We start from the raw sequence: 26,015 nt of genomic DNA on the forward strand, positions 1-26,015 counted from the left end.
AAGCTCTCAGTAGAACATATTGTACAGGTATGTTATCTATGTAGGATCCTACTCCTGATGACTTGTTTTTAAAATCATGTGAGCAAAATATATTTTGCTTACTTTGTGACGCTAAACCAGACAAAATAAAACGTGCCTATCTAAACTCAGCAAAAAAAGAAACGTCCCTGTTTCAGGATCCTGTCTTTCAAAGATAATTTGTAAAAATCCAAATAACTTCACAGATCTTCATTGTAAAGGGTTTAAACACTGTTTCCCATGCTTGTTCAATGAACCATAAACAATTAATGATCATGCACCTGTGGAATGTTCGTTTAGACACTAACAGCTTACAGACAGTAGGCAATTAAGGTCACAGTTATGAAAACTTAGGACACTGAAGAGGCCTTTCTACTGACTCTGCAATGTCCGTACTGTGAGACGCCTAAGACAGCGCTACAGGGAGACCGGATGGACAGCTGATCGTCCTCGCAMTGGCAGACCACGTGTAACAACACCTGCACAGGATCGGTATATCCGAACATCACACCTGCGGGACAGGTACAGGATGGCAACAACAACTGCCCGAGTTACACTAGGAATGCACAATCTCAGTGCTCAGACTGTCCGCAATAGGCTGAGAGAGGCTGGACTGAGGGCTTGTAGGCCTGTTGTAAAGCAGGTCCTCACCAGACATCACCGGCAACAATGTCGCCTATGGGCACAAACCCACCGTCGCTGGACCAGGCAGGACTGTCAAAAAGTGCTCTTCACTGACGAGTCGCGGTTTTCTCTCACCAGGGGTGATGGTCAGATTTGTGTTTATCGTTGAAGGAATGAGCGTTACACTGAGGCCTGTACTCTGGAGCGGGATCGATTTTGAGGTGGAGGGTCTGTCATGGTCTGGGGCGGTGTGTCACAGCATCATCGGACTGAGCTTGTTGTCATTGCAGGCAATCTCAACACTGTGCGTTCCAGGGAAGACATCCTCCTCCCTCATGTGGTACCCTTCCTGCAGGCTCATCCTGACATGACCCTCCAGCATGACAATGCCACCAGCCATACTGCTCGTTCTGTGGTGATTTCCTGCAAGACAGGAATGTCAGTGTTCTGCCATGGCCAGCGAAGAGCCCGGATCTCAATCCCATTGAGCACATCTGGGACCTGTTGGATCGGAGGGTAAGGGCTAGGGCCATTCCCCTGCACTGCACTGCAGTGCTTAATGCAGCTGGTGGCCACACCAGTTACTGACTGTTACTTTTGATTTTGAACTCCCCTTTGTTCAGGGACACATTATTCAATTTCTGTTAGTCCACATGTCTGTGGAACTTCAGTTTATGTCTCAGTTGTTGAATCTTGTTATGTTCATACAAATATTTCCACATGTTATGCTGAAAATAAACGCAGTTGACAGWGAGAGGACGTTTATATTTTTTGTTGAGTTTATATAATGAATATGAATTGGGTGGGTTGAGATTATTAAATATAAAAGCACTAAACTTCTCTCTAAAAGCTTCACTTATTCCAAAATTTTCCTTGAACCCTAAATGGTTCTCAAGTAGATTACTAAGAAAAGCTCATCCATTGTTTAAACATGGCCTTTTTGCCTTTGTGCAGATTGCCATGTCTCATTTTCAATTAATTGAAAATTATACTTTTTTCAAAGTATCTCTCTTTTTCAAACAAGCATTGCAGAGCTGGCTACAATTTCAATTTCATCCCCCTGAAAGAAGAACAAATATTATGGCTGAACTCAAATGTGCTGGTTGATAAAATACCTGTATTTATGGGAAAGATGTTTGAAAAGGGTATTTTGTTCTTAAATTATATTGTAAATTGTAATGGTAGAGTTATGTCCTTCATAGAGTTATCAGAATTGTACAGGAAGGTCTGCTCAATCCAAGAGTACAACCAATTGATTACAGCATTACCGCAAAAATGGAGGAGGCAGGTGGCAGCGGGAGGAGGTAGGGAACTGGTCTGTCTGCCCAATATAAAGGATCAAAACTGTCAGAGGAATAAAGATGGCATAAATAGGAAAGTTTACCAGTTTCATTTGAGGACCAGGATGTTGTCAACTGTGCTATACAGATTGCAAATAGTTGGGAAGAGATTTTTGATGTACCAATTCCATGGTATGGGTGTATGAGTTGATATATAAAACAACGCAACATTRAAGACTTTGTGTTTTTCAGCTAAAATTATTATATAGAATTCTTGCCACCAACAAAATGTTGAATATTTGGGGAATAAAATCATCGAAGCCCTGCAGGTTTTGTTGTGAGGATACAGAATCAATAGACCATTTATTTTGGTATTGCCCTCAGGTAGCCAGTTTCTGGTCTCAGGTTCAGGAATGGCTGAAAATGCATAGCATTGATCTAAAATTGACCATAGAAATAGTACTGTTCGGAGATCTGGAGAGACCGGGTCAGTCAATTACTAATGCTCTTTGTAAAAGTATTTATTGTGAACTCGCAATCTGTGGATTCTATTTGATTAGATAGATTGAAATTGTACGTTAAACATCACAGCATAGTTGAAAGACGTGTTGCGTAGTGGGTGGCCAGCAGAGATCGATGGGATGGGCTGAGGGTTGGGATGTGGAATTGGAGACAAGTGGGAGTGGAGTTGCTGTGTGGGAGATCGAATGATGGTCAAAGATAAAAGTTAAGAAAAAAGAGGTCAAAATATAACATAATAAAAGGTACGTTTGAATGAACGGTGGGGGGGGGGGGGGGGGGAACTTGGAGGGTTCGGGTTTATGTTTTTTGGCCTGGTGGGAGATCTGTCAACGTGCCCTTGAGCAGGGCATTGACCCTGGATGCTTCTGTGTGTCGCTCTGAATGGGAGTCTGTTGGATGACTGGTATGATGTAGTTGTTGAGCGGCTTCACTGCAAGTATATTGTATGTTTTGGATATTCAATAACAATATTTTTTTTTTTTTTTTTTAACTATGTAGGATCCATATGATATGCCTCATCACCAGAGCAAGAAGTAGGAAATAAACAAACAAACCCTGTGTTGTGATTGGCTGAGAGAGCTCCATTGACAGTGGGCACTGTATTGTCTTGGGGTCTTTGTGTTTTACGTGTGACGCCTAATGTAATTGACACCCATTTTCTGTAAGGCCCTGTATGAGCCTGTCTACCCTGTGATCACTCACTCTCAGGTCGGGTTGAATTACAGCGAGAGCCAAGGGACAAACAAAAGGTTCCACAGGGACCCATAGAGCTCCACGCCACGTGGGCATGCGATATCAAAGTTTATTGGATGTAGACAGTTTTGCAGTTGTTATTGCAGGTGCAGCGAAATGCTTATGTTTCTAGCTCCAACAATGCAGCAATATCTAGCAATACAATAACAATACACACATATATCAGCTTGAAAATCTATGGCAAGACTTGAAAATGGCTGTCTAGCAATGATCAACAACCAACTTGACAGAGCTTGAAGAATTTGTTAAAGAATAATGTGCAAATATTGTACAATCCAGGTGTGCAAAGATTTACTCAGAAAGACTCAAAGCTGAAATCGCTGTCAAAGGGGATTTTAACATGTATTGACTCAGGGGTAAGAAATACTTATGTAAATTAGATATGTCTGTATTTCATGTTCAATACATTTGCAAACCTTTCTAAAAACAATATTTTCACTTTGTCATAATGGGGTATTGTGTAGATGCGTGAGAACAATACTTTTTTAATTCAGGCTATTCAAAATTCAAAAGACACTCACATCTGAGCTATCTTTGTTGCAGGTGTATGGTAATAGTTGAATAAAATTAGTAAAATTCAGGCTCTAATACAATAAAATGTGGAATAAGTCAAGGAGTATGCATACTTTCTGAAGGTACTGTACATATGAAGTGGGTAAAACGGTATGTAAACATTATTAAAGTGACCAGTGTTCAATGACTACAGTATGTACATAGAGCAGCAGTCTCTATGGTGCAGGATAGAGTACCGGGTGGTAGCTGGCTAGTGATGACTGTTTAACAGTCTGACGGTCTGGAGATAGAAGCAGTTTATCAAGAATTTGTTCTTAACTGACTTGCCTAGTTAAAAAAAGGTTAAATAAAATCAGTCTCTCAGTTCCAGCTTTGATGCACCTGTACAGTCTCCGCCATTTTGATGGTAGCAGGGTGAACAGGCCAAGACTTGGGTGGCTGAGGTCCTTGATGGTTTTCTTGGCCTTCCTGTGACACTGGGTGCTGTAGATATCCTGGAGGGCAAGCACTGTGCTCTGATGTGTTGGGCTGCCCGTAGCCTTTTTGAGAACCAGACTTCCCTAAACAGGAAGCCTGTGGCACAAAGTCAGCTAGAAATGGGTGGGAACCAGGTATAAATCAGTGACGCCTCGCAACATGTGAAACCAATCAAATGCCTTGCTTGGGCGGAGCATCAAAGGTGCTCACTAGATTAGTGTCGTAAGTGCAACAGTGTGTGAGGATGTCCATGAAATTGCAGATTTAAACCCCATCAAAATATGTTGATGTATGCCGTGTTTATGGTGAACCGTACGACTGTAACAGGAAAAAACATAACCTTTTGTAAGTTAAATCGTCTTTATTGCGACCGGACTACACAATGGCTTTAGTATAGATAATGCAACCTGTCACACTGAGTGGTGCGTTTTCAAAAGCAGTAAATTATATGGCTCCTGTCGCAATCTTCTACTCATATGAAGAAGTGCCAATGACGTGGAAAGAATGGTCTGTTTTGTGACGGAAAGAGCAAGTTCTATAGTTAGTCGCAGCACATCTTTTCGATCTGTCTCGACCCTCAGAAGTACCAAAATATACGAAGAGTGCTGCGAGACGAGGCTTATTCAGGGTCCAAGCCCCAGTGACAGATGACCAGCCGCCAGATATGGGAATTCAACCGCTACAAGCACCGGTTTTTGGTGCATCATCGGCTCTGACAAGAACAAAAGTGATCACTGCGTACTTAAAAGTGCTCTACCTTCTAACAACATTCAGTAGCTATCTACAGATAACTTTTGTCAATGCAATAGGCCATGCAGCTACAGGTGTACTATTGTTTGTTTTTTATCCCAGTATTAATCATTACACTCTTCGTAGACTTATCATATAGGTTAAAAACAGTGTTGCACAAGTCCTACAGGCTCACATTTGTAGGCTACATTGAATAATATAGGCAGTTGGTCATAGTGACAGTTGTAACCTAGATAATTCATACATTGTTTGTATTTTTCCTTGACAATTAAGTAACTGATGAAGCCCATTTTATGTGGCACCAAAGTTTATCATTGCAAATGTGTTGCATATTGCATGTCAGTCTCAGATGTTAAAACCTTATTTTCCTTTTATTAAATGTCACTGTTACAACTCATTCTAGTACAAAGTCATGGATATGTAGGTGTCCTTTGGAAATAATTGGTATATGTCTTCAAGGTTATCGGCACAGAGAAATACCAAAGTATTTGATGTAAGAACTGCGAATACCATGTGCGCCTCACAAAAGACCTCATCCAATATCAAGTGGCACATGTCCAGTTTGATATTGCACAGAAAGTCAGCAAGACCATTTGAGACCACCTCTTGCAATGATTTACTAAAGACAGTGAGCTGAAGCAAGAGTCTGGAAAGCACTCTATCATCTAGCAAGTGTGCTTCTTGATCAGAAGGTGTTTGCTTTGACAACTAGCAGGTTCTACCCAAGTTCRAGAACTTCCAAATAAGCCTATTGCAAAAATTGGACTATGAGGAACTACTGTTGTGGATCAGCAACCACAAACTGAACTTAAACCGTGAGAAGAACAAACTGTCTGCTCATTTGGTATGCAGACTGAGGTCACAAACAGTTGATTTCAGCTGTAGTGCTGAGATCCTAGAATGGAAATGATCTTAAATGTCACCGTTAAAGAAGTAATGTAAGAGAGAAAGAAGACGTTGTACTGAAACCAATGACAATGTAGACTCACAAAATGTGTGTTTACTTTCATAATATTACGTTCTTTGTTGCTTTTATTTGTGTAATTATTTTAACTGAAAATATTCTGTAATTTTATGGGAGCCACCATTGCGATGCAAAATTCTCTAGGGAGGTGTGACAACAACGGGATTTTGGAGGAATGGCAAAGCGAGACTACGTTGACCGCAACACCCTCTGGAGAGCTCTGCGGTTGTCGGCAGTGCAGTTGCCGTACCAGGCGGTGATGCAGCCCAACAGAATGCTCTTAATGGTGCATCTGTAGAAGTTTGTGAAGATCTTGGGGACAAAGACAAATTTATTCAGCCTCATGAGGTTGAAGAGGCACTGTTGAGCCTTCTTTACCACGCTGTCGGTGTGAAGCATTGTTCATTTAGGCACGCTTTTTAGATTTAGTCTAGTCTTAGTCATTTTGACAAAAATATAATTGCATTATGCTGCCATCTATCCATGGCTTTTGGTTTTGGTAAGTTCTAATCATCACCGTAGGAACAACATGCACTTCCTGATGAACCCAGTCACTGAGTCAGCGTATACTACAATACTATTCATTGATGCGACCCGGAACATTTCCCAGTCCGCGGGATCGAAACAGCATTGACAATAACTAAAGAAAATTATCTTGGGACGTAATGCAGTCAGCATTTGATTGTAAGGTATTCCAGATCGGGAGAACAAAAGGACTTGAGTTCCTGTATGTTACCACAATCACACCATGAGTTGTTAATCATGAGACATACCCCTAAACCTCTGTGTTTCCTGGAGAGTTCTTGCTTCCTGTTCGCATGATGTAAGGAGAACCCCGCTGGCTGTATTGACGGGGACAATATATCCGGAGAGAGCCATGAATCTGTAAAACCGAGTATGTTACAGTCCCTTTATGTCTCTCTGGAAGGAGATCCTCACCCTGAGCTTGTCTATTTTATTTTCCTGAACTTTAGAGAGTAACACGGAACCCAAACCGGCTGCGCGCGTGCGCCATCGTGCATACATTTATTTTGTCCCACACAAAACGTGATCAAGACACGCAGGTTAAAATATCAAAACAAACTCTGAACCAATTAAATTAATTTGGGGACAGGTCGAAAAGCATTAAACATTTATGGCACTTGCTAGCTACCTTGCACTTGCTAGCTAATTTGTCCTATTTAGCTAGCTTGCTGTTGCTAGCTAATTTGTCCTGGGATAAAAACATTGAGTTGTTATTTTACCTGAAATGCACAAGGTCCTCTACTCCGCCAATTAATCCACACATAAAATGGTCAACCGAATCGTTTCTAGTCATCTCTCTTCCTTCCAGGCTTTTTATTCTCTTGACTTTATGTTGCGATTGGCAACCTTCACAAATTAGGTGCATTACCGCCACTGACCTCGTTCGTCTTTCAGTCACCCACGTGGGTATAACCAGTGAGGAGATGGCACGTGGGTACCTGCTTCTATAAACCAATGAGGAGATGGGAGAGGCAGGACTTGCAGCGTGATCTGCATCAGAAATGGAACTGATTTCTATTCCTTGGCAACGCAGATGCTTGTTGGCGCGCGAGAGCAGTATGGGGGTAATAATTGAATAACATAGATTTCTAAATTTATTTTGCAMCGCATGCGACGAGAGCGCTGTGGTCAGCCTGTAATAAACACGGAAGCATTGGATGGTTTGCTCTTCACCTGAGTCTGACTAGAACCCCACTTCTTCTCCGGCGTTGACGTTTTTGTGTTGCAACCCGGGATGAGTGGGGCTGCTAACTGCCTCGGGATGTTCAAAGAAAGTGTCCAGTTCAGGGAAGTTGAATTTCTGGTGAGATCTAATATCCCAAAGTTATTTTTGGCTATAGGCAATAATACAAGAAATTTAGTGTAAGAAATAACTGCCCCATCTGGCCAGGGAAAACAAAGCGGTAACATTATGTATTTATAGCCTAAGCCAATTTATTTAGAAAAACTTTGTTCTCATCGTAGCCCCCCCAAAAACATTCTGCAACTTCTTAATCACTGTCATAACACACACAGAGATCGACTTTAAAGGTCCAGTGCAGTGAAAAACGTGATTTTTCTGTGTTTAGATATATATTTCCACACTATGATGTTGGAATAATACATAATACTGTGCAATTGTGAAAATTATGTTAATATCCTTTTAGTGTAAGACTGACTGAAATTTCTTCCTGTTTTGGTGGGATGGAGTTTTGGCCTGCTTGGTGTCACCACCACACAGTAAATTAGTTCATTAACCAATAAGAAGAGGGTTCTAAACCTCTGCAAATAACAGCTGTTTTTTTCCCACTCTGACCATTCCAAGGCAGTCCTAGCAAAATTCTTGCTTGAGAAATTGCTCTTTGCTAAGAAGTAGCCACTTTCAAAGAGTGGGACACTAATCCAGACACTTGTAAGAAATCCCACTACACCCTCCAATGAATCATCAAACAGGCAAAGCGTCAAGATTGAATCCTATTACACCGGCACTGACACTTGTCGGATGTGGCAGGGCTTGCAAACTATCACAGATTACAAAGGGAAACCCAGCCGCGAACTGACCAGTTATGCGAGCCTACCAGATGAGCTAAATACCGTCTATGTGCTTCGAGGCTAGCAAAACTGAACCATGCATGAGAGCARCGGCTGTTCCGGACAACTGTGTGGTCACGCTCTCCGTAGCCTATGTGAGTAGAACCTTTAAACAGGTTAACATTCACAAGGCCGCAGTGCCAGACTGATTACCAGGACGCATACTCAGAGAATGCGCTGACCAGCTGGCAAGTGTCTTCACTGACATTTTCAACCTCTCCCTGACCCAGTCTGTAATACCAACATGTTTCAAGCAGACAACCATAGTCCCTGTGCCCAAGAACACCAATGTAARCTGGCTAAATTATTATCGCTCCGTAGCACTCATCTGTGGCTATGAAGTGCTTTGAAAGGCTGGTCATGGCTCACAACCCCATCATCTCATACACCCTGGATACATTCAATTCCCATACCGAACCAACAGATCCACAGATGACGCAATCTCAATCGCACTCCACACTGCACTTTCCCACCTGGACAAAAGGAACACCTATGTGAGAATGCTGTTCATTGACTGACTATAGCTCAGTGTTCAACACCATAGTGCCCTCCAAGCTCATCACTAAGGACCTGAGATTAAACATCTCCCTCTGCAACTGTATCCTGGACTTCCTGACAGGCCGGCCCCAGGTGGAGAGGGTAGGCAACAACACATCTGCCACGCTGACCCTCAACATGAGGACTCCTAATGTGTGCGTGCTTAGTCCCCTCCTGTACTCCCTGTTCACCCATGACTGTGTGGTCGCGCACGACTCCAACAACATCATTAAAATTCCCGACGACACGGCGGTGGTAGGCCTGATCACAGAGGACAATGACGATGTTCGACAGCATACAGGGAGTAGGTTAGAGACCTCAATAACCGCTCCCTCAACGTCAGCAAGACAAAGGAGCTGATCGTGGACTACAGGAAATGGAGGGSCGAGCCCGCCCCCATCCACATCGACAGGGCTGTAGTGGAGCAGGTCGAGAGCTTCAAGTTTCTCGGTGTCCACATCACTAAGAAATCATCACGCTCCACACACACGCCATCCAGGATGGCCGCGGKTCTTGCAGAGCAAGGGGAACCACTACTTCAAGTCTCAGAGCAAGTGACGTCACCGACTGAAATGCTTCTAGCGCGCACCACCGCTACCTAGCTAGCCATTTCACATCGGTTACATTCACGGTTACATTCATCCCCCTTTCGATCTCCTCCTTTTCTGCAGCAACCAGTGATCCGGGTCAACAGCATCAATGTAACAGCCCGACACGGGCGCGAACCAGGGACCCTCTGCACACATCAAGCTAGCCATTTCACATCGGTTACACTAGGTGTCAACAGCCAATCCAGTAGGGGTTGGAAGCTATAGAGAGCAAAGACTGGTCAGTTGTGCCGCGATGTCAGAGTATTTGCATAAAGTTCAGCTTTCCCCAATTTTGGACCCACTCTGTTAATGTCCCTTGCCCATGATCGCATCGCCCTATGGTCCCACCGACCACTTCACTTCTTCTATTGAAAATGAATAGCTTTCCGTAGTGTCATCACCCACATCATCTTCAGTTAATACGTACGGTGAGAGCAATAGGATAAAGTGGCTTGCGCTCTGCTTGCCCTGGCCAAAAGTTACGCTTCCAGTGTAAGCAGGTAAACAAAATATACTGCTTTTGTGACGCCCCAGTACAGTGCCTTCAGAAAGCATTCATACACCTTGACTTATTCCACATTTTGTTGTTGTACAGCCTGAATTCAAAACATAAAATATGTTTTTAGACATTTTTGCAAATGTATTGAAAATGTAATGCAGAAATATCTCACACCACTGAGTCAATACTTTGTAGAAGCACCTTTGGCAGCAATTACAGCTGTGAGTCTTTCTGGGTAAGTCTCTAAGAGCTTTCCACACCTGGATTGTGCAACATTTGCCCATTATTATTTTCAACATTCTTCAAGCTCTGTCAAATTTGTTGTTGATCATTGTTCGACAATAATTTTCAGGTCTTGCCATAGATTTTCAAGTAGATTTAATTCAAAACTGTAACTCGGCCATTCAGGAACATTCACTGTCGTCTTGGTAAGCAACTCCAGTGTAGATTTGGCCTTGTGTTTTAGGTTATTGTCCTGCTGAATGGTGAATTCATATCCCAGTGTCTGGTGGAAAGCAGACTGAACCAGGTTTTCCTCTAGGATTTTATTCTTTAACGATTACAAGCATATCCATAACATGATGCAGACATCACTATGCTTGAAAATATGGAGAGTGGTACTCCGTGACGGATTAGCTCCATACATAACTCTTCGTATTCAGGAGATAAAGTTAATTTCTTTGCCACATTTTTAGCAGTTTTACTTTAGTGCCTTATTGCGAACATGATGCATATATTTTTTATTCTGTACAGGCTTCCTTCTTTTCGGTCGGTCATTTAGGTTAGTATTGTGGAGTAACTACAATGTTGCACCATCTTCTCCWATCACAGCCATTCAACTCTGTAACTGTTTTAAAGTCACCATTGCCCTCATGGTGAAATCCCTGAGTGGTTTCCTTCCTCTCCGGCAACCGAGTTAGGAAGGATGCCTGTATCTTTGTAATGACTGGGTGTATTGATACACCATCGAAAGTGTAATTAGTAGCTTCACCATGCTCAAATGTATGTTGTCTTTTTTTTACCCATCTACCAATAGGTGCCATTCTTTGTGAGGCATTGGACAACCTCCCTGGTCTTTGTGGTTGAATCTGTGTTTGAAATTCACTGCTAGATTGAGGGACCTTTACAGATAATTGTATGTGTTAGGCACAGAGATGAGGTAGTCATTCAAAAATCATGTTAAACACTAATATTGCACACAGGGTGAGAATGTAGGCTTGCTACAACAGAGGGGTTGAATACTTATTGACTCAAGACATTTCAGATTTTCATTTTGAATGAATTTGTAAAAAATTCTAAAAACATAATTCCACTTTGACATTATGGGGTATTGGGTGTAGGCCAGTGACACAATCTCACTTTAATACATTTTAAATTCAGGCTGTAACCCAACAAAATGTGAAAAAAGTCCAGCAGTGTGAATACTTTCTGAAGGCCCTGTAGCTATGTTAGGCTGCTGGAATTAAACGTAGTTATTGTGTATAGAGTTGTATAGTTTGCAAAGTTAAACAATCATTGGATTTTGTTTGACATGCTTTTTAAATTGAAGAATCTGAGAGTCAGCCTTATTCTGTTACCTTGGAATCGCCCTATGTAATATACTTATCACATTCCGTGCACCACCYAAAAATACTAGATATTGAGAGAATAATGTTCTTCCTCTCATTTGGGTTGCTGACCCCTGGTTTGCAACATGGGGCTGAGGGAACATAGACATGGTCCCATTTAAGGCTGGCGTACTGGAATTCCTTGCATTTTTGTTTTCAGTTTTWAAAAAACTTGCCCGACTGCTCAGTTCACTCACCCCAGGAAATAAGGCAACCCTTAAGGTCCCTGCTACAACTAGGTTCCGGAGTTTTACCTGCATTTAACCACCAGGAGAAAAAAAATTTCAGACCAGCATCTCTGGCCTCCCTAACATCACAGACATTCCAAACAGAAGTGCACAGATTGCCCACAAGCTGTTATTTTCCAACCCAATCTTTACTCTACACTTCCGATTTACTTCCCAGCATAGGAAATGGCAATCTGATGTAACTGAATGTGCAGTTGCTATGCAATTGAATCCAATGTCATACTTTATGTGCCTTGTAAAGTGCAAACAGGAAATGTGTAATTGAGTTCACTTATTCCTTCTTGTTCACAGGACTTTTTTCAAAGAGCTTGAAAATTGCATGGAGAGGCCAGAGTTGGTGGGGACTTGCTTTTTGAAAAGGGTGAGTTCCTTGTGTTAATGTCATTTGGAAACTGAAGGCCCGTTACGGTGTCGTTACGGTGTGTTGCAGTTCAAAGTCTCTGTGTGTGTCTCTCTCCAGAAAGAAGAGCTGCAGATCTATGAGAAATACTGTCAGAACAAGCCCCGATCAGAGGCCCTGTGGAGACAGTGTGGTGACAGCCTGTTTTTCCAGGTGACTCCCCTTCCCTATGTGTCTCAGTGTTAACATGGTTATGATATAGTATTCCACTATATAATGGTGTCAGTTTACATTAAGCAACATGTCATTGGACAAACTTACATTTTCTGTTTGGATGACTGAAATTATAACATTGACTTAACACAAATGATTGCAACTAGAAACATTCTGTGATGTTTGTTACTGCAGGAATGTCAGAAGAAGCTGGACCACAAACTCTCCCTGGATGCATATTTACTCAAGCCTGTGCAGAGGATCACCAAGTACCAGCTGATGCTCAAGGCAAGTAAAATCTCTCACCTTAGCACCATACAATCAAGCCATCTACATCAACACACAGATAACAGATACTATGCTCAAACTTGATCCTTGGGCTAACATGCAGAGCACTTCATTCTGTCCTAATAGGATTGGAAGTCTCAAGTATATGTATTTGTTATGCCTAGTGCACCTTGATACCTTGCAGTAAAACCACCCACACAGACAGGTCAGTACCTGTAGCCATGATGCTGAAAAGACACAGCTGAATGGATATTGAATAGTATAAGTTGCTGTTGGTTTTAGATCGGTTTCTTTGCAGTAGCCTGTGTGGTTGGAAAGCCTTCATTCTGAGACTTGGTCTGTTGTTAGTGTAGGAGTAAGCCAAACACTGAAAGATACATTATTTATCCAACTTCACTTTGTCCCTACCGGCTCTGTTCCCCTTCTAGGAGATGCTGAAATGCAGTAAGAATCAGGAAGGTACTGCTGAGTTGGAGGAGGCCCTGGCCACCATGCTGGACATCATCAAATCTGTCAATGACTCCATGCATCAGATCGCCATAACAGGATTTGAGGTCAGTTTGATACCTATCTTAGAGTGGATCTGCTGGGCTGTGGGAAAGTTATAGGAAACCCTGCCGTAAATGACTTTGACTAATCGGGCGAAGAGGGACTGTCATGGCTAGGCTGTATAGATGTATAGAGGGTGTACTGTATGTACGTGGGTGTGGGACTGATGGCCTCTGTGTCTCTCTCACCCCCAGGGAAACCTTAGTGAGCTGGGGAAGCTTCTGATGCAGGGCTCGTTCAACGTGTGGACGGACCACAAGAAGGGCCACAGCAAGGTGAAGGACCTGGCCCGCTTCAAGCCCATGCAGAGGCACCTGTTCCTCTACAACAAGATGCTGCTCTTCTGTAAGAAGCGGGAGGAGACCACGGACGAGAAGCCATCCCCCTCCTATAGCTTCAAGCACTCACTAAAGGTGAGGTCGGTTGGTGGGGTCAGTTCTTGTTGGACAAACCTGTGTGTATGTAACTGATGTGAAATGGCTATCTAGTTAGCGGTGGTGCGCGCTAATAGCGTTTCAATCAGTGACGTCACTCGCTTTGAGACCTTGAAGTAGTGGTTCCCCTTGCTCTGCAAGGGCCGCGGCTTTTGTGGAGTGATGGGTAACGATGCTTCGTGGGTGACTGTTGTTGATGTGTGCAGAGGGTCCCTGGTTCGCGCCCGGGTCGGGGAGAGGGGACGGACTAAAGCTATACTGTTACATGTATATACAAACATCACCTTTTGTGTAAGATAACTATTTCTGACCTGAAATTGAAACAAGAAAGCATGTGCTAAGTCCATTTGCTTGACTGTAGGGCCATACTGCCCATTATCCTACACTAAGTTCCCCCGCCTCAAATGGAAACTTCACAGTGGCTCTCTGAGACCCCTGAGAACCTTGGTATTCACTGTCACTCCCCATATTTCAATTCAAGCTTATCTAGACATGAAAAATCAAGGCAGTAAACAGGGCCCTACGATGACAGGAACCTTTCATCACTGGGATCCTTGAACAACCATTTGTTTTCTTGAGGAAACCTTTGAACTTGTTTTCTGCTCCCACTCGCTGGCTAGTGTGCATGTAACCAACTCAATGAATAGTGCTACTCATCGCTCAATAGAAGTGAAAAGACACGTTTCAGCTTGTAAAAAAAAGCTGTAGCAGTTCACATTGGAAGAATACAAGGGCATCATAGTGTGAATCAGCGGTGTTAATCTAAAATATAAAGCCGTCACTGTTTTTAACCACAGCCTTGCCTTTGTTTCAGATGAGTGCCGTGGGAATCACAGAAAATGTCAAAGGAGACATTAAGAAGTTCGAGGTCTGGTATAATGGCAGAGAGGAAGTCTATATCATTCAGGTACATGTCCATATAGTTTCTGTGTAAAAAAACAACTTCCAAAACACCATTGTTCTCATTTGATATTACCAGTTATAGTCTAAAGAATTCTAAATACATACTAGATAAACTTGATAAAACTGTGATTCAGKAACATCCTTTACTAAGTAGCATACAGTGCAATCGGAAAGTATTCAGACCCCTTCCCTTTTTWCCACATTTTGTTACGTTACAGCCTTATTCTAAAATGGATTACATTTTAAAAATCGTCATCGATGTACACACAATACCCCCTAATGACAAAGCGAAAACAGATTTTTGCAAATGCATTATAAAATAAAAAACATACCTTATTTACATAAGTATTCAGACCCTTTGCTATTAGACTCGAAATTGAGCTCAGGTGCATCCTGTTTCCGTTGATTATCCTTGAGATGTTTCTACAACTTAATTGGAGTCCAATTGTGGTAAATTCAATTGATTGGACATGATTTGGAAAGGCACACACCTGTCTATATAAGATCCCACAGTCAGAGAAAAAACCATGCCATGAGGTTGAAGGAATTGTCCATGGAGCTCCGAGACAGGATTGTGTCAAGTCACAGATCTTGGTAAGGGTACCAAAAAATGTCTGCAGCATTGAAGGTCCCCAAGAACACAGTGGCCTCCATCATTCTTAAATGGAAAAAGTTTAGAACCATCAAGACTCTTCCTAGAGCTGGCCGCCCGGCCAAACTGAGCAGTTGGGGGAGAAGGGCCATGGTCAGGGAGGTGACCAATGAGTGACCTGTCAGAGTGTCAGAGTGACCCAATGGTCACTCTGACAGAGCTCCAGAGTTAATAGAGATGAGAACCTTCCAGAAGGACACACATCTCTGCAGCACTCCACCAATCAGGCCTTTATGGTAGATTGGCCAGATGGATGCCACTCCTCAGTAAAAGGCACATGACAGACCACTTGGAGTTTGCCAAAAGGCACCTAAATGACTCAGACCATGAGAAACAAGATTCTTTGGTCTGATGAAACCAAACCCTTTGACCATTGGGTGGCAGTGTTGTCCTATGAAGAGTAGCCACCCACAGACATCATTCTCACAGAAACATCCATTGTCTGGTGTGAGACAAGCTGTAGAGTGAAACCTCAGGGTGTTTATATATATATATATATTGTGTGTCTCCACAGGCTCCCTCCATGGATGTGAAGAACATGTGGGTGTCAGAGATCCGAAAAGTTCTGACGGGCCAGCTCGAAGCTTGCAGAGGTATACAGTGTGTGGGGGTTCTCTCTAGGCATATTCAAACCACCCTCTCTCTCATACAGCACTAGACATCTGAACACAGCCCTGAACCCTCTCAGAATGCTGATGTGAATGTTAAGCAGTGGGAGGGGGGGGGTTATCCAGTGTTGGAGGAGAGCTGATTTAGAGGTAGGGGAGGAAGGTGGACAACTGTTTGTGAACACATACCTGACCCTGACGGTACAGTCCACTCACTCACACAGACACACACACACACACACTCCTCTCCCTCCACCACCCTCTAGCAGTATGCATCAATCGCCGACTGTTCCGCTCTGAAGCTCCTGACAGTCAGGAAAACGACCCTCTGCTCTGTCTACACTCGGCTGGACTGACAAGCTGTGTGTATGAGAGAGAGAGGATGTGTGTGTGTGAGGGGACTGAGTAATGACATAGCAGCCCTCATATGAAGCAGAGTGAGAGAAAGATGCTCTGGCCTGCTGGAGGGTTGGAGGTGATTTACGCCTGTCTCGGCTGGCGAGCGGGGGGAAGGGGAGGGCAGCACGTAGCAGAAAAGAGCGGCACACAAGATAAGCCACTGTGTGCGGTATTAAAAAGCCCGGCGATGTGGGGTTTGTGTAATAGCAGTACAAGGCCAGTATACAGACCTTCCAGCTCCAGCAGTGGCTTGTACTGAGGATACCGGCTGCAGCTGTTTGATTTGATGACTCCCCTGGGCCTTGGCAGTTAACTGTCCTGTCCTCCCGTTAAAGGTCCAATGCAGCCATTTTTCTTTCAATATCAAATCATTTCTGGGTAACAATTAAGTACCTTACTGTGATTTTTTTTCCCCCAATGAAACTTGTCAAAAAGAAACAAAAATAGCTTCTTAGCAAAGAACAATTTCTCAAGCAAGAATGTTGATAGGACTGTCTGTGAGTGGTCTGAGTGGGGAGGGGAATACTGAAAATGAGCTATTATTGGCAGAGAGTTTTGGAACTATCTTTCTTATTGGTCTATTAAATAATGTACTGCCTGCCTTGGTGATGTCACCAGGCAGGCCAAAACTTCAACCCACCAGAAGAGGCTGAAATTCCAGGCGGTCTTTTCAAACAGCTCTTACACTAAAAGGGCATTATCATAATTTTCACAATTTCACAGCATTTTTCCAACCTCATAGTGTGGAAATGTATATAAAACACAGGATAATCAAATTTTTGACTGCACTGGGCCTTTAAAGACACGGATTAGTGGCTTCCATTCTGTCTGCACCACTGTTTTGGTCTATGGCTTCAGGTCTGACTGCACTGTTTTGGTCCACGGACTCTCCTGTGGCTTATGTGACTCTTGGGATTTCTCCTGTTTTATCGCCTGGCATTGAAACACATAGGTTTATCAGCCTGCTTTTGACTGCAGGTTTCTCACACAGTCCTACACACAGTGTGACATGCACAAGCATGCAAACACCAAATAACAAACATACACACTTGCATACCAAATATCTCACCCAACAAATTCACCTCACTGACCTTTTTATGTCAATTTAACCTAAACTAATATCCCGGTCATTCCGTTGAAAATAAATCTACGTTCTATTCCAATGCCATTTTCTTTTCTCCATTCACAGAGGCTAGTCAACTCCATCAGAAGATCACTGAGAATGTGTATCATGCTCCCATGAGGTAGAGTACTCCGTCTCTCAACGGTTTCATCATGTCGTGTGATTGAATGGCGGCACCGCACAGATGCTCTCAAGGATAGTGAATGTAACGCTTCTACAGTGGCTGTGTGATTGACTGTCCTATATCTCTCCTCTCCTCCACTCAGAAACATGCGCAAAATGGCCCTGAGGCAGTCGGACTCGTCTAGCCCGGAGACAGGCTTCAGGAGGAGCAACCCCAGCCCCAACATGAGACAGAAACGAGGTGAGATGTCACACAGCCGCAGCCAGCCCCGCCAGGCTCCCGGCCCTGCCAGACCAGCATCCACTCAGCTCCGCTGACTGGAAACAAAAGGCAGCAACTTCCATGTACAAATCATCCCATAATGGCATTATGAAAGACACCACACTGATGGCACAATTAGCTGGGATGTTTTATCTGGGCTCTAACTATTACTGGCTCCAACTCTTTCTGTCTCGGCATCAGCCCAAGCCAACCCCTCACCACCACTTCCCTCTGATCGCTCACTACATACACTATACTGGCGGATGAGGTAATGGGTAAGATTTCACGCTGTGTAGTGCCCGGCGGCAGAGCGCTGCTGCATCACAGTGCGAGGGAGCTGGGCTAACGGTAGTCTTCCAGGGAGCGGGTGGTGGTMGTTAGAAGAGGAGAGTTGCTCTTTGACTCTGGATGTGGTCAGTGGCTGGACGTCCCTGGCTCTAGGAGTACGTGGATCCGACAGGTGCTTAGTCCTGGGTGCATGAGGGCCTTTATTACCCCCACCACAGACTCACAGAGAAAATCTATGAAATCTCTCCCATTCTCCTCTGTGGGAAAGGAATATTACAGAGCTGGTTGGGCAATGGTGTTTTTACAGTACGGTACGGTTTTGACTACAATGAGTTTTGAACTGTGGTCTGGTGGGACTTTTTAGTTTTGACCCATATGTAACTGATGCCAACCATTTCCCTGATTGGGACTGTTTCCTTTTGGGTCAGAAGGACCCACTCCAGAGGTCATGACCCCAAATACTGTAGTCCCACTAGTACACCTCCAAAGTATTCTGGGGTTAGTCTGACTAGCTGTTAGATTCTGCCAACGGTACGGTATATACCACGCTCAGATAGTCTGATGAAAGGCTTTCCCATTCTTTATTATTATGCTTTTCTCCCCAATTTCGTGGTATCCAATTGTCTCATCACTGCAACTCCCGTACGGACTCGGAAGAGGAGAAGGTCGAGAGCCGTGCGTCCTCCGAAACACAACCCAGCCAAGCTGCACTGCTTCTTGACACAACGCCCGCTTAACCTGGAAGCCAGCCGCACCAATGTGTCGGAGGAAACACCGTACACCTGGCGACCGCGTCAGTGTGCACTGCGCCTGGCCCGCCACAGGAGTCGCTAGTGCGCGATGGGACAAGGACATCCCTGCTGGCCAAACTCTCCCCTAACCCGGACGACACTGTGCCCCACCCCATGGGTTTCCCGGTCGCGGCCGGCTGCGACAGAGCCTGGACTCGAACCCAGAATCTCTAGTGCCACAGCTAGCACTGCTATGCAGTGRCTTAGACCACAGCGCCACTCGMGAGGCCCTGCTTTCCCATTCTTAGTCAGTCTACTGTATTCTCTCTCATAGTTGTCCAAAAGCTCGGATTTATTTTCTAATCTCAAGATCTCCAGAAGGCCAGAGTAACCTCAGAGGACAGAAGCAGCAGCTGCGTTGACATCTCTCTGTTTGGCAGCTTTGACAGAGGTGTGAGAAGAGATGAACCTGGAAGTTGTGATTATTCTGTGTTCTCACAATCAGAAGGTGATAATTATGTACATGATAATATGGACATTTTGAGCGGTCCTCCAGGGCAGGTAGTTCAAGTGTCCTTGAAATCACACACTCTCCAAGACAAGCTGTCCATTTTGAAAAAGTGTAAAACTGTCTTCTAGTTTTGGCATTGGCAGGTGTCTAAATCCTTATACCCATGCAGTTCCAGCATGATTGTGGAGGACTCTTCTCTTCCTAATGCAGGTTGTGTTAATGGAACATAGYGGGGTAAATCATGGATCAGGTTTGTCCATATGGTGAAAGTCTCCAGGAAATTCCATGGCAAACTTATTATGCATCTCAGAGCTCTGTCAGCGTTGTGATTAGACCAGAGAGAGACCCGTTTAGTGGAGATGAGAAAGATCTAGATAAAAGCCATCATTAAGGACCATCTGTCTCCAGCATAATCTTACAAACATAATTTTTTACAACCTTGTCAGCACTCTTCAAACTTGTGACAATTTGAATATATTTTCAGAAATAGGTTTAGGMTGGTCTACCRCTGATCTTTGAATCAGTTTTCATGCGGACTCAAGTGTGGGTGGTTGAATAGGGGTCTCCATAATGTCCAGGATTGTCATGGTATCCATTACTCTTACAAAGTCGTCCCTCAGGCTTTCTTTCTACCCTCTGCATCTGCTTTCTCCTTTACCGTTTTCCTCTCCCTTTCCCTCCCTAGCTGAGGCTTCTGCAACTAATAACCCWGACCACAATGCTGCTCTTGCTAGAAAGCGCTTCACCTTGCAGGGCCTCTCCAATAGAAGGTCTCTTCCCTCAGGTAAAGAAGCCATGACATCTCCACTGACCTGCTCACCCTGTCTTTATCACCACCCTGTCCTCATCCCCTCTTTGAAGTGGTCCCACTCATTGTGTTGTATACAACTTCACCTATTCTCATTCATTCTCATTGTTAGTCATTATCCTTAGCCTGCTACTCTGTATGTCCTCGTGCCGCAGGCAGTGCTGCTAATACACACTGGTGCTTTCACTCAGAGCAGAGAACTAGTGTATGTAAAGTATGTCAGGCGGAGTCAGAGGAAGGCACAAAAAATTGTCAAAGACTCCAGCCACCCAAGCCATAGACTGTCCTCTCTGCTACCGCACGGCAAGTGGTACCAGTGCACCAAGTCTGGAACCAACAGGACCTTAAACAGCTTCCCAAGCCATGAGACTGCTCAACAAGATTGATAAATAGCTAATCAAATGGCTAGCCAGACTACCTGCATTTACCCTTTTTTTGCACTGACTATGCACACACACTAGACGCTACCCACACACTCACACATACTTACACCGACAACCCAACACACACACATTACATATGCACACACATGCATACTGATACCACACACACACTTTCACACTCACCACGTATGCTGCTGCTCCTGCTCCACATATGCTGCTGCTACAGATCAATCTATTATCTATCCTGTTGCCTAGTCACTTTACCCCTATATATATACTCAGTGGCCAGTTTATTAGGTACACCCATCTAGTACTGGTTCGGACCCTCCTTTGCCTCCAGAACATACTGAATTATTTGGGGAATGGAAACATTGCTCAATTGGTATCAAGGGACCTAACGTGTGCCAGGAAAACATTCCCCACATTATTACACCACCGCCATGAGCCTGTACTGTTGACACCAAGCAGGATGGGGCCATAGACTCATGCTGCTTACATCAAATCAGCATGACCCAACAGGAACTGGAATTCGTCYGACCACTCCTCAATTGTCAAGTGTTGGTGATCGCCTGCCCACTAGAGCTGCTTCTTCTTGTTTTTAGCTGATAGGAGTGGAACCCTATGTGGTCATCTGTTGCAATAGCCCATTCGTGACAAGGACCGACGAGTTGTGCGTTCTGAAATGCCGTTCTGCATACCATATGCCATTATTTGCTTGTTTATGGACCGCCTGTTAGCTTGCACGATTCTTGCCATTCTCCTTCGACCTCTCATCAACGAGCTGTTTTCGCCCACAGGAATTCCGCTCACTGGATGTTTAATGTTTTTCTCTGTAAACCCTAGACACTGTCGTGTGTGAAAAGCCCAGGAGGCCGGCCGTATCTGAGATACTGGAACCGGCACGCCTGGCACTGATGATCATACCACGCTCAAAGTTGCTTAGGTCGCAAACTTTTCCCATTCTAACGTTCGATCGAATACTAACTGAATGCCTCGATGCATGTCTGCCTGCTTTTTAGAGAACCACGGTCATGTCACTCACTGAGTGTATGTACATAGCTACCTCAATTACCTCGTACGTACCCTTGCACATCGACTCAGTACTGGTACTCACTGTATATAGCCATAGTATATAGTTATTAGTTATATAATTATTTTTCTTGTTATTGTTATTCACTGTGTATGTATTTCTTGTCACTATTTTTATTTTGTATCTTTTAACTCTGCATTGTTGGAAATTGTTGAACCCGTCAGTAAGCATTTCACCCTTAGTCTACACCTGTAGTTTACGAAGCATGTGACAGATAACATTTGATTTGATTAGAATTTTCCAAATAATAATGTCTAGAGAACAAAGGGATTTCACATTTTCAAGACTAGAGAACAACCTTGGCATCCAGGCAATGAAAACGCATGAAGGCTAAATTCGCAGACAGGTAGCCTTAGTAAATGTCAGCCTGTAATGCTTTTGACATTCAAAAGTGTATTAACATTTTTTTAAGAGGATGGTTTGATTCAAGGTTCTTCTCCACAGAATACATCCTTAATAACAATACTGATAGCCTGATTAGCTACATCTGATTATATTTTACAACAAACATTTGATTTATTTTAGTTAAACAAACCAATTGAACAGGGAGATAGGTGTATTTTATTATTATTTTCTTACCACTTTGGTGCTATTACAGGGGTCTTGTGGTTTGTAAGTGGGCAATAACATTACTGTACATAATATGTCATCATTTGTATGGTGATAATCTAATACTGTGTTGTTGGCTCCATTCATGATGCAGAGCAGGCTAGCTGAAGAGAAATGGACACTGAGGGGGTGATGTTTTTGTACTTATTGGCCCGCCGAGGTAATGCCTCGCTGTGAACTTGAGTTGTCGATAGATTTCATCTTGTTAGCATACCCCACCCCAACCATACCCCACCCATGCTAAAAGATATCATGACCGCCATCGATAAAAGACAGAACTAGCAGCCATCTTCATCAACCTCGCCAAGGCTTTTGTCAATCACCGCATTCTTATTGGTAGACTCAACAGCCTTGGTTTCTCTAATGACTGCCTCGCCTGGTTCACTAACTACTTCTCAGATAGAGTTCAGTGTGTCAAATCGGAGGAACTGTTGTCCAGACCTCTGGCAGTCTCTATGGGGGTGCCACAGGATTACATTTTCGGGCCAACTCTTTTCTCTGTATATATCAATGATGTCGCTCTTGCTGCTAGTGATTCTTTGATCCACCTCTACGTAGACGACACCATTCTGTATACTTCTGGCCCTTCTTTGGACACTGTGTTAACAAACCTCCAAACGAGCTTCAACGCCGTACAACACTCCTTCCGTGGCCTCCAATTGCTCTTAGATGCAAGTAAAACGAAATGCATGCTCTTCAACCGATCGCTACCCGCCCACCCGACTAGCATCACTACTCTGGACGGTTCTGACTTAGAATATGTTGACAACTATAAATACCTAGGTGTCTGGCTAGACTGTAAACTCTCCTTCCAGACTCACAGTAAGCATCTCCAATCCAAAGTTAAATCTAGAATTGGCTTCCTATTCCGCAACAAAGCCTCCTTCACTCATGCTGCCAAACATACCCTTGTAAAACTGACTATCCTACCGATCCTTGACTTTGGCGATGTCATTTACAAAATAGCTTCCAACACTCTACTCAGCAAATTGGATGCAGTCTATCACAGTGCCATCCGTTTTGTCACCAAAGCCCCATATACCACCCACCACTGCGACCTGTATGCTCTCGTTGGCTGGTCCACGCTACATATTCGTCGCCAAACCCACTGGCTCCAGGTCATCTATAAGTCTTTGCTAGGTAAAGCTCCGCCTTATCTCAGCTCACTGGTCACCATAGCAACACCCACCCGTAGCTTGCGCTCCAGCAGGTATATTTCACTGGTCATCCCCAAAGCCAATTCGTCCTTTGGCCGCCTTTCCTTCCAGTTCTCTGCTGCCAATGACTGGAACGAATTGCAAAAATCACTGAAGTTGGAGACTTATATTTCCCTCACTAACTTTAAGCGTCAGCTGTCAGAGCAGCTTACCGATCGCTGCAGGTGTACACAGCCCATCTGTAAATATCCCATCCAACCAACTACCTAGTTCATCCCCATATTTGTTATTGTTTTTGTGCTCTTTTGCACACCAGTATTTCTACTTGCACATCCTCATCTGCACATATATCACTCTAGTGTAAATTGCTAAATTGTAATTACTTCGCCACTATTGGCCTATTTATTGCCTTACCTCCTTACTTCATCTGCTCACACTTTATACAGATTTTTCTATTGTGTTATTGACTGTACGTTTGTTTATCCAATGTGTAACTCTGTGTTGTTGCTTTTGTAGCACTGCTTTGCTTTATCTTGGCCAGGTCTCAATTGTAAATGAGAACTTGTTCTCAACTCGCCTACCTGGTTAAATAAAGGTGAAAAAAATTAAAATAATAATAAATTGGTTTCTAATATGCGCCTGTGAGGATGCAACCACCCGCCCGCAATGTCCACGATTTGTCTTCATCTTCCTGCACTTCCTCGTGTCTCCTCCATTCATTGCATGTTTCTCAGTCCCACAGTCAACCGCCTGCCTGTTTGAACTCACTAATTTGATACAACTAAGAGAAATTAATCATCTTGAAGGGATAGTGCGCCATTTTGGCAATTAAGTCTCTGCGTGCCATTTGAAGGAAGTTGAAGGTCATTTCTGGAGCCATTGCTAACTAGCATTAGCACAATGACTGGAAGTCTAAAGGAACAGCTAGCATGCTTCTACTTCCTTCAAACTGCATGCAGAGACACAAAACTACACTCCATGAGTTTATCTGACTCTAGGTAAGTAGAAAAAGGGGCTTAATTGAGAAAATGTCACACTATCCATTTAAGCTGGACAGTGTTTAGTGAGGAATCAACAGTGACAGTTATCACCAAGTCTTGTATCAAATCAGAAGTCAATCCAGAGAAAAGGCAGAAATCCTCAAAGCAATATGCTCATTTAGCCTTGCCACTAAAATGCTTCTCTGTGCCTTCCTGTGCCATCCATCCCTCTCTCCCTCCCTCATATTCTTCTGCCCAGCTAATTGCTAACCRTGCCCTGCCTTTCACAGCCGATCTTCCATCTAAGGTGACAGATGTCACGCGCCGCTTCTCTTTAGCCTCCTCTATCAGTGTCTCCGCCACCAGACGCACAAAAGGTACCTGATTGCCTGGGGTCTTTCGCTTTCTTTTTATCTCTACTCCCGTAGCATCAAACTTTTTAAAGTGTCTGAGAGCAGGTACAGACCGGTTAGTGAGGGGGCTCTTTGAGAGAGAGAGGGAAGGGAGAGAGAGCTAGAGATGTAGAGAGCAGGAGTCAGCTAAGGTAATGAGAAAAAAAAAAAATCTTAACAAGTCCTACCCATTTATGAATCTCATGATATTGATGAGATGATGAATAAAATCAGTCTTTCTCAGAAATGAAACAAKAAGGTAAAAAAAATTGTTGAGAAACCATAGTAATCAAATGTGAATTTTGATAAGCTGACATTTGGAATGTGGGGTGATATTCAGAGCTGCAAAGCAAGTGCAATTGTTGTGGAATTTAGATGAGAACTTAATTTTGCCAATATTCCCCTCCTTTCTTCTTCCTAATAATCAAGTATTTCAATAATTTATGAGCAATGAAAACTGAGGATGTACAATAAAATGGATTTTGCTTGACTGTCTCAATAGATCTAATTTTCCACTAACGCTTCCACCATGCATTCATTGCCCCTGACAGGTCCTCCTTCAACTCATGTTAAAAAGACCAAAAGACATGAGATAAAGAGTGATCCAACACCATTCGGTTATGAAGGTAGCTATAGCTATAGCAGTATGCTGTGGATCTGTGCATGTTCAGCCGTCTTTGTTAATGGGGACGGCTTTGCATTTTGGTGAGGTGACGTGTGTGTGCGCGTGCATGTGTGCTTGCATGCTGTCTGTGTTCATGTGTGGGTGTGTGTTTTGCCTGCTCCATTGTGATTCAATGTGATGCATGGTATATGTATTAGTTTGGCACAAAAAGTGCTGAACAAGATGACTTCACATTAGCAGTGCCATGTTTTTGGTAATGAGTCAGTGTGGCTGTGGAGCGATGATGGCTCCTTCATTTATTTCTGAATGCGTATATCAATTTCCTGCAATGTGATGTAAAATGGCATCCCAGTGGTCTGTAAAGAGCTAATTTCCTCCCAGATACATTACGCAGTGCTATCCCTGCTGTGAGCAGACACAAAGGCACCACAAGCACTGATTCAGCTGTGCCTAGGTCCACTTCTCAACCAGGTAATCTACTGATGGAAAGTCACGCTATGACATATTTATCTTTTCTCATTTTGCTGTTTTTTTTTCTTTTTTTTKTTTTCTTTTTTTGTCATTGGGTGT

At 43.6% G+C, this 26,015-nt stretch overlaps 1 protein-coding gene across 7 annotated transcripts in view; it reads left to right on the plus strand.

Annotated features, from left to right (window-relative positions):
* mcf2l2 (MCF.2 cell line derived transforming sequence-like 2) overlaps positions 1–26,015 on the plus strand; it is a 130,848-nt gene that overhangs the window by 95,413 nt on the left and 9,420 nt on the right. For 5 of the 7 annotated variants that reach the window (XM_024004497.2, XM_070447597.1, XM_024004498.2 and 2 more), the window contains 13 exon segments: positions 12,269–12,338; positions 12,438–12,530; positions 12,726–12,818; positions 13,247–13,372; positions 13,562–13,780; positions 14,616–14,708; positions 15,871–15,949; positions 17,553–17,607; positions 17,753–17,850; positions 20,087–20,185; positions 24,719–24,805; positions 25,372–25,446; positions 25,827–25,916. In XM_024004497.2, coding sequence (XP_023860265.1) covers positions 12,269–12,338; positions 12,438–12,530; positions 12,726–12,818; positions 13,247–13,372; positions 13,562–13,780; positions 14,616–14,708; positions 15,871–15,949; positions 17,553–17,607; positions 17,753–17,850; positions 20,087–20,185; positions 24,719–24,805; positions 25,372–25,446; positions 25,827–25,916 — 1,277 coding nt within the window. 7 annotated transcript variants of the gene reach the window in all.

The sequence above is a fragment of the Salvelinus sp. IW2-2015 genome, linkage group LG16 (genome assembly GCF_002910315.2).
Source record: "Salvelinus sp. IW2-2015 linkage group LG16, ASM291031v2, whole genome shotgun sequence".
NCBI lineage: Eukaryota > Metazoa > Chordata > Actinopteri > Salmoniformes > Salmonidae > Salvelinus > Salvelinus sp. IW2-2015.